Consider the following 10,259-nt stretch of genomic DNA (forward strand, 5'->3'; position numbering starts at 1 on the left):
ACATAAAAGAACTCCCAGATTGAGAGACAACAGACATGTCATTAGGAAGAAATAGTTGTTGTTTGGGACAGTTTCATCAAAAATCTCTAAATTCATACTTGTCTGGTGCCTTTGCTTCATCTTCACCTACCTTGTTCTCATACCAAGTGGGTCATTTTCAGACTGAGTCTAGTGCTACTTGCTTCCTACCTCATTTCCTCATGCAACCCCCAACTAATTTTACTTTCTTCCCCGGAGCAGGAACCCATTGTTCAAATAGGCTGGAGTACTATTATCTTTCTTAAGTGTGCCTGTCAACATTACAGGGAGTTAGTACTCTTATGGAAATACATACTATATATCTCATTTATCTCTCTGTAATTAAAAAAAATCGTAAAATTAAATTTTATGAGCGTTCTTTACAAATATTGACACCCTATTATTACATGCTATTTGAGATGACCTTTCCTCAAAACTGGCCATAAAATGGCAAAATTGGCAAATTTAGTTTCAAAGTTACTTGCTGCTGTATATCTTTGTTGACAAATTTTAAATACAGCATATGTACATAAAAGAGGGGTGATACTTAAAGTATTAATTGAAATCAGAAAACCAATATTCTTTGTTGGTCAGAAATGCGAAGCTACAGATATGTGCATATCTGAATGTGAAAGAAATTGAAGGCTTCAATGAACAAATGCAGCTGTTGAGGGGTAAATATCATGCGTGTAAATTACATTGCTAGCAACTCTATACAGTGAATTAATGAATAGATGTCAATATTTACTGAAACTGAAAAGTAATAGCTAAATGCTAGGCAGTCCGGGCTGAATCTGTGGATGACAGATGTCAGATACCATGAAATATTCACTTTCTGTGAATACTGCAGAAGATGGTGTGTTTTTTACTTCTCTGTTTAAAAATCCATTTGGTGGAATGCACATCTCCAGTCTACATTGCATGTGGTAAGAGGTTTTTGGTGCAACAATTGTAAATCAGTAAATTGGAAACAGGTAAATACTGTAAAGTATCTTAAAACTGCATGTTTTACCTGTGATAAGTGTAACTGACTATTTGTTAGAGAATGACTACATTACTTTACCCCTGACAGCATAAATGGAAGTAATTATGTTGATAATCAAACATAATTTAAAGGTAAACTGTTAATACAGTAAATAAAGCATAGCACTGAAATGATACATTACTCATGAAGACAATTGATCATAATTTAATGCATATTAGACCTTGTGTAAAAGGGGCACCACAGTGCTTAATGTCCAGATCTTTATTGCATGCTAACATATATGCACACATCCTCAGTCATCTATTTGGTGCAGACACTGTAATGTAGAAGCTAAGCCATGTTGAAGCTTTGCAAATTCCACAGACACATTGATTTCACAGAGACTAAAGTCTCAGTCACCTACCTGGTGCACACACTGTAATGTAGAAGCTAAACCACACTGTAGCTTTGCAAATGCCACAGACACATTGATTTCTCAGAGACTAAAGTTATGTTGCCAGGAAGGATAAGCCATAAAATGGACCTAATACACCTTTAGATCATTGTCCCTTTCTCATACACTCTGAGATTGCAAAATATTAACTGGCATTTAACACAATAATGAAAAATTCTGAGTGAAATAGAAATAACGATACAAGAAAAGAAAGCCCTTTACTACATACAAATTGTTTTGAGCACAGATAGGCATCTGAGGAAGATGATGAACGTATGTGTGTCTGTGTGTGTGTGTGTGTGTGTGTGTGTGTGTGTGTGTGTGTGTGTGAGAGAGAGAGAGAGAGAGAGAATGAGTGAGGGCGCACGTACGCATTCCCACTCATGCACTCAGTCTCAAGTTTGAAAGCTGAGCTTAAGGTCACTGCTTTTGCTTTTTTTTATGCTTCCTATTTCTCAACACTTCATCTATAGTGAAAATTTATTAACGTTTGTGTACAAGGGTATAAAACAAAAAAAAAACAAACAAAAAACAAAAAAAAAGGAAAACATGAATTTGAAGTATTTGGGGTGACAGTATTACTGTCTCAGATGTTTGTGGAAGGAAGGGACCAAACTATCAAAGAATGAGGTATGATATGAAACATAATGCATCAACATGATGCACAGTTACAGTTCAGAATTCAAATGCAAATGAAACATTAGCTCAAAGTAAATACCAAGTATTTAATAGAAAGACAACTGCAATTACATCAACAGCTGGAGAATTATATCTAAGATTACATTTGGAAGTTAAATTGTAACCTGAGGATGTGACACATATTTCCTATGCTTCAAGATTGCTGGTCTTTCACCAATAGTATGGTACCATGTATTGTCATGACAGCCCTTCATAACAGGCAAATGATATAGCGTAATGATCATAAGCCCAGCAGCGTTCATTATAACTATTCTGACTGACAACAGTGTGATTGATAATAAGATATATTATTTGAAATATGGCTGTATTTATTGCACTCTTAAATATATGGATGCAAAACAAAATATCTTCACAACTATGGAAAAACCATGCAACACTGTCCCACCAGTGGATGATATTGAAACAGGAACTTTCTTCAGATAGTTGCTATGAGCATGATCATTTCACATCTTATAATGTAATAAATTCACCACTATTTATTGCTGATTGTAACAATTGAAGTACTTATTTTAACTACAATCTAAGACATGATATAGTTTCAAAATGCAGGAGGAAGTTAAAGAAAGGGTCAAATTTAATAGCAAATGATAGATTTTAGAAAAACAAATTAAGTGATTTGAGATAAGTTAAAGTGGTAAACATCCAAAATTGTTAATATTAATCAACATAGAAAAACTGAGTGACACTGTCAAAAATTCGTTAAAGATAAAAAAGTAACATAGAGTGAGACAGACATACTACCTTCAGAGATTAATATACAAGATATGTATCCTTAAATTTATTGGCATGGGAAACAACACAAGGCCTGTTTGTGACATTCTACACTGGAAACAGAGAAGTGTTAAATGTCAGGAAATGTTATGTCCTGCTTCAGATATTTTAGATGAACTTGAGATTATCAGAGGATAATTGCAAAATTATCTTGTAAAGAATGTTGCTAAAATTTTATGGCTTGTTTCAAGTGGGATGGCCAGAAACACTATATTATGCTGTACATGACTGTTTTAAGAGGATTTTCATACTAATTCTGAGAAAACTAGCATTGATACTGATTTGTCTGACAAATTTTATTATAAAATTCAGGTAATTGGAGTCATTGTGTTAGTTCTTTGGTTGTAATTTGTTTTGAATTCTGAAGACAGGAAACATTATTGTTATTATTATTACTATTATTGATATTTGGCTACCCTGGCTAAAATTTTCTGAAGTACAATTTTTAAGTAATGCTGCGTATTTCAACATCTAAATTACATTCTCTTACACAATGTACTGCAAACTGAAAATATAACACACTGTTGCGCAGATTCAGACATCAAACTGAAAAATTAAATGTGGTGTCAGCACTGTGCTCATATATCTATTTCTTACTTGTTTGTAATTCTATTCCTTACTTAAACAATGGCAAGACCAGGTTGGAATATCAACATTATTATGAAAAGGATAGATTGCTATTCACAGAAAAGACGACACACTGAGATGCAGACAGGCACAATGAAACGACTGTTACACATTTAGCATTCAACCAAAGCCTTTTTCAGAAAAAGAAATGCACACATTCACACAAGCAAGCACACCCCATGTGCACTTAACTGCTGTCTCTGGCTGCTGCAGCCAAAATGCAACTGTTGTTCTGAATGGAAGCAGCAATATGGAGTGAGGTGGGTATTGGAGAGGGATAGCAGGGTTCATGTAGGGGGAGAGAAGAGCACTGTATGGAGGAATGTGAAGGGACTATATGATGGCAAGACAAGGTACTGGATTCAATATATTACTTTATGAAACCCTTACTTTTATATGAGCAGGCTGTGTGGCTAGGAAGGGGAAGGGGGGGGGGGGGAGGACAGGAATTAGTGAAGGACAGGAGCAGAGAAAGAGAAAAGACTGGTGGGTGTGTTAGCAGAGAGCAGTGCACAATGAGGGTGATGGGACAGAGGGGATGGAAACTGCTGGGTGGAGGGTTGGCCAACAGTAGGTTACCACCAACAGCACCCATATTTCTACAGCTCCCATTCCCTCCACACCAAAAAATCCCTCCCATGTAGCCTATCTACCCAGAGTCAGTATACCTGCAGTGACAAGAGCTCCCTTGCCCAACATGATAATTGGCCTTTTAAAATAGTTCCAACTGGAACCCACACTCCATTGTAGGTACATATAAAGTACCTAACATTATAACCCAATAATAAAAATGGTGCTGGTATTTTTCTGCACAAAATTGGAATTTCCAATGGTTCGTCTGAGAATTAAAAACATTAAAGAAGGTCCATATGGGAAGAAAAAGCAAGTATTATTTTATTTTTGATTGAAATACTGAAAATGAGTTATAAGGCCTTGACATTAACATCAACTGGTTTTTTCTATTGCAATAAGCGTCACTTACTTTCCCCCAGAGTAGAATTCATGACTCCCAAAAGCATTAACTGACACTGATCACAGCTGTAATACCACAGGAAAACATATATCACAGAGAAAGACATTAATTTACCCTACACAAAAATCTGTGACATCCAACATTTATAGGAGTTTAGCTTATAGTGCTTTTGTAAGTTTCTAGTAAACAGGCTAACTGACAAGGAGCTTGAAAATATATTATCAAGAAAAATGCATATTTGTCTCATATTTGCACTGCATTGTGAAAATCAAAGACTACTTTGAATACTGTTGATAGTAATCTGTTTTGTTCCATTTATGCATGAGTGGAGAAAGTTTCTGCTTTTATACATCAACATTTTGTGGAACAATTTTCACAATTCTTTCAATGCTTTTCCTTTCAAAGCTCTGAATCTCTCTGTAACAATTACCTATGGTCAGAACAAACAAAACATAAGAATAAAGTGCACATGAGTCATCTAGGTAGTCACCTTTCCATATGTGCTTCCCTCACATTTCTTCTGACAAATCTTAAGTTTTTCCTCTGTACAGCTGACAAGAGGAAATCATCTTGAAACTTTCTCCAAAATAATGATAAAGCTGTCGTATACTAATTTCAATCCCAATGAATTTTATTACTACATATTATTATATCTAATAATGTACTGTTTTTGCACTTCTTGCTGTAGACCTTCTGTAAGTTCTCTTGGACAATTTTTGCGAAAGCTGAAAATTTCTTGTGTGACCATCATTTGGTAAAAAGATCATATTCATGAACTTGATTCAAAATTAGAAATGAAAGATGATCCAATAACTTTGCCCAGAAAATTATATTTACATCTTTATACTGTGCCACAATGGATTACAGAACTCATTGTGATTGAATTCATGTACATGGATACAGACATCAAAATTGCAGTCATAAGAATGTTACTCAGAATTCCTACATTTTTGGTGTGTGATCACAGAGAGATGGTCTGTTATCAATATCTATTTTGGTATCTATTTTGTTTTGTACGTTATTGCAAGACGATTAGAAGATCAGGACAGATTTCATTTATTACTGAATAGAAATTACATGTTTTACTTTTACTTAAATTTATTTCCATTATTAATCTTACAATATATCCATCAGTCATTAGTCCATTAAATTTCCACTTTTTGCCAAACCTACAGTCACTCAGCACTGAAAAGTGTTTGACATCACACTTTACACATGGTAGGATTCAATGCTTGTTGTGCTATTTTCTACATGCACTACCCCACTACCAGAAAACTTAATGCACTGCTCATCAAACTGCAGCAAACCAAAACTTTCTTGTACTTGTGTGGCTGATATTTCCTCATTTGTCATGCACAGTAGGCAAGTGGGTTTTACTTTCCCAATTCCCAGACTAAATTTTTTCAGTTAAAATTCACTATTATCAGATTTAAACTTTATCTTAGTTGTAAAGTTAGTTCTGAACATAAATAAAAAGACAAAACTTAAATTTTTGTTTCATATTTCATGAAATTATATGTAAGAAATCCTTTTACAGTAAGCACAATGATGCCTTAACCTTTCATAAGTCACTGCCTTAATTCCTACATCAAATTGTAGCTGTTGTGTTAGTGTGCTTAAAATTATATTTCTTATGTATTTTTCACTTGAGTTTAAATTAAATTCCTAATTTTTCTGTGGAACAAAAAAACTAGAAGGCTGTTAAAACAACATGAAACTCTTCTCCACACGCACATCAGTCAGTAAAGCAAGTTATCATTGATGTAACATTTTGACAACCTAAAGATGCATCTGAAAAAAAAACTATTTTTAACAAAGAATGAGACTATTGAATAATAATTATGGTGTCTTGGAAGTAATGAAAAAAATAATCATGACTAAAATATCCTGTCTTGGAAGTATTGAAAAAAATAGCACAAACTCTTACAGAATGTGTGTGTGTGTGTGTGTGTGTGTGTGTGTGTGTGTGTGTGTGTGTGTGTGTGAAAGAGAGGGAGAGAGAGAGGGGGAGAGAGAGAGAGAGAGAGAGAGAGAGAGAGAAGGGGAAGAGACTGTATATCTTATATCTAGAAAGAATAAACAAGAGGTTGAAACAATCTAACAGAAAAATGAGTCATTAAAATTAAAACTCATATTTAATTGAAAATGATGGAACCAAAAGCATTTATAAATACAGTTTTATTGAGCACTGCAGAAAAGTTATAATTCAGTCTTTAACATTTTAACTTTTACTTTCCCCATAGCAGCAAAACACAGTAAAAGAAAAGACAAGTGGTTTAGAAGAAAATGCTCGCCAGATGGTACATGCACTGAGTCATCAATTTTGAATCAAAATCTCTGCTATTATTGAGTTGTTGCCTTTATTCCTAAATTATTTACATTCTACCAGAATTTTCTAGACCATATTTAGAAAGAACATATATGTAGATAAATGGAATATAAGGAGAAGATTCATACTTCAGAACTATACCAATTGGTATTCTTTATTCCTCTGTGGGCTACAGTTCTCAGAGGTTTTCCTTTCTTTTCTAAATAGCTTTCAAACAGAAAATTTTAATAAAGGAAGTTCAAGAGCAATCCCCACCCTTAAATAAATCATTGTCTTTTCAAATATTTACTGAAATGACAGTTTGAAATGAATTTAGTGTAGCTTTGACTATTTTTTGAGAATATTTACTATGGTGTATTACTAAATTCTCTTCATTTCAGTTTCTGTTTACGTATTTCTTTTCTGAGGACTAACAGCAAATAATTACTCATCTCTCAACAGATTTCTGCAACATTCATTTTTTTCCTTTTTTCTCTCTTGCTCACAAGAACTAATGATTTCATTCTAAAATTTGTTACTAAGATCATTGTCCATTATTTTAGTAAAGTGTTTTATAAGATAATTCTCAAATATATAGCCATAAGTCTGATACACTTTATGAAAACAAAATTAAAACTATAGAGCATAAAAACTTTTAAGCTTTGGTTAATGTGATAAGTTTTATTTGCATAAAATTTGATTTTATCATATTTATTCATCTCTAGATGGGTTACATTACATAAATGTCATAAGTTATTAGCAGGTACCCTTGTGTGATCCACCGACAGTAATCATTAACACAGATCACAGAGCTTCCTTTCACTAGCTACAAATGGATTTCCTGGTTTGACTCCTGTGAGTGCCCCATTGAATCGTTCAACATGTTCTGTAGACCCCACTGGAAAACAGAACCTTCATAAACATGGAATGAGTGATGGTACACATTAACAAAAGACTATCAAATTAAATAATCTTCATCACTACTCTGTATTACCAGTAAACTATCACTACACTGCTTAGTGGTATTCATACTTATACTACCTATATTTAACTTAGTAAATTTGAAATAAAGCAACTACTTTTAAAACAAAAAGAGAAATTTGTTTCTCCTCCATAACACTAAATATTTATGTGGTGGACAGTATGGACTTAGAATCACGTATTTAAATGAGAAACTGAGCATGTAAAAAAAGCACTAACGTAACAGGCAAGCTGCTGAAGTGACATTAAATCAAACTGGTTTCACTAATCACAAAACATCTGTTCATCTGTCGTTATTCTAGATTAGGTACACAACTGGATTCAGTATATTACTTTAAGGAACCCCTATGTTTTCATAAGCAAACTCTGAAATTATATTTTTGTATACATTGCAGTGGTTAGTCACTACACACACACACACACACACACACACACACACACACACACACACACACACACACACGCAAAAGCATTTCATGGTCTACTATGTCAAATGCTGTTGTCAGACGAGTACTGTACCTGTTCAGTGCCAGTGTAAGGCCCAAGCAACACAACTGCCATTTGTGGTGGAGGGGGGGGGAGGGAGGAGGGTGGAGGGGGAGGGGCACGATGAGAGGCCCACCCAAGTGCTAGATTCATATACACTGCATATCACAATTAATAGCGAAAACTGAACCTAGTGAAAGTGTTTGATGGAGAAGGGGGCAGAGGTGGCATTAACTGATATACTACTTCTTTGGAAAAATGTTCTCTAACTGGTCTTTTGTAAGGAAATGATCCAAAAATCAGTTTCCATAACAGGGGGTACTGATTTTAGAATGGATAACTGAAGTAGCGCTTGCCTCTAATTTTGAACTTCAACAGGCAGGGAAAGTAGTTTTACTTGTTTTAGGTACTTGACTAATGACCTAGGTACAATTTCTTCATTTACATGGTAGCTGGATGTTCTTTGATACTTTACCAAGTCAATATGATTTAGCTTTGAGCCAACTTCATTGCTTATTTCATCTGTTTTGGATTTTTGATGCCTGCCTCATGCTTGAAAATAGTCCACAATGGTATGCTTTTTTAACTGAAATTCATTTTAGCGCTGTGGGGCTTACTTGTGCATTTTTTGTGTATCTTTTTTGTGGGTTTATATTCAATTTGTTTTTGACAGAGGTAAAATTGATTTTCTTCTCTATTTTTCTAACCTAATCCTGTTTATTTAATGTTACAATAGAATGCAATACTTCATAAAATATTTCACCAAAATTTAATTTAAATGAGAAGAAACTAGAAAATTTACTATTTACTTGTATTACTGTGCAAACTTTGTCACATTTGTACATGTAACTGTCCAGTTACTGTTCATATACTTCAGAATCAAACATGGTGGAAGATACTTATGAATAAATGTTGTGGGGAACATGAATAATTATGAAATTATTCCTTTCAGAGAAATGAACATTGACTTCTGTATAACAAAACAGTTATTTGTGTTAGTCAAAAGATCTGTTCTCTTAATTTTCATTAACAATATTTCTTTTCAGGTCACCTGTCACACCATGGCATAACTCAGCATCTACTGCAAGATTTGGCCCTGCCATTTTCCTGTCAACAGCTGTTCTCCTTGCTGTGTCATATCTCATGTAATAACTGTATAAATTTGTAATATAAAAGCAATGTGATGCATCTAAAGTTTAATTTTAACATAATCATGCAGTTTTTGTTAAGCAAGTGTGGATGGAAATACCTTTATGTGACAGTTTATTAACTACATAAACTTATTTAATAATGTATATTGCTGTTTACTGTCATATATATGTAGTTAACTTTAAACCTGTGTACATTATAAATACTTTTAAATAAATGTTGTTTCTATACTTACGTGTCTTGGGAGAGTAAACTATGGCAACAAGTTAGCAAATACCAGTTCTTGCAGTCAAACAGCATGGCTATACTACGGCAGCCATGGATTATTTATTTACTTTTTAAACTGATATTTTTATTTCATGAATACATAATTTTTTTTGCAACATGTATATGTCTTGCCCAAACAGTCTTTCTTTCCTCTCTGATGCCTATAGAAACACCTTTCAAGTTTCTAAAGGTGAGAATAGTTTATTCTGCTTTTAGATGTTTCTATGAGCAGTGGCTACTTGGATTTTTGCCAGCTGAGAGTAAATACTGTTTAGTCATTTTATCTCTGAATTGCATTTTCCTTTTGATACATATTCATTTGCATATCTGTCCATCTCCACTTCACTTATGACTGATAGTATACATTTGTCAGCTCCAAATGTAAGTTCTAATCTTTACTGATATTCAATGCACGATTGCTATCACTGTTGTTGGTAACTCTTCTTGAATAAGATAGAGCTTACAGCCCTTTAACTTCAGCACACTGTTGCTACATTCATCCAGTCATTTACTACATTTTATAGATTGTATTATGCAGAGCAGCTGCTAAGAAAGTGGGATG

At 34.0% G+C, this 10,259-nt stretch overlaps 1 protein-coding gene across 4 annotated transcripts in view; it reads left to right on the top strand.

Annotated features, from left to right (window-relative positions):
* The window catches only part of LOC124778634 (superoxide dismutase [Cu-Zn]-like), a 337,243-nt gene extending 327,583 nt beyond the window's left edge, over positions 1–9,660 (top strand). For all 4 annotated transcript variants that reach the window (XM_047253691.1, XM_047253847.1, XM_047253764.1 and 1 more), the window contains one exon: positions 9,328–9,660. In XM_047253691.1, the coding sequence (XP_047109647.1) occupies positions 9,328–9,430 (103 nt within the window). In that variant the 3' untranslated portion in view covers positions 9,431–9,660. The remainder of the gene's footprint in view (positions 1–9,327) is intronic.
* The last annotated feature ends 599 nt before the right edge of the window (positions 9,661–10,259 follow it).

Source organism: Schistocerca piceifrons, chromosome 1 (assembly GCF_021461385.2).
Source record: "Schistocerca piceifrons isolate TAMUIC-IGC-003096 chromosome 1, iqSchPice1.1, whole genome shotgun sequence".
In the NCBI taxonomy this organism is placed as follows: domain Eukaryota; kingdom Metazoa; phylum Arthropoda; class Insecta; order Orthoptera; family Acrididae; genus Schistocerca; species Schistocerca piceifrons.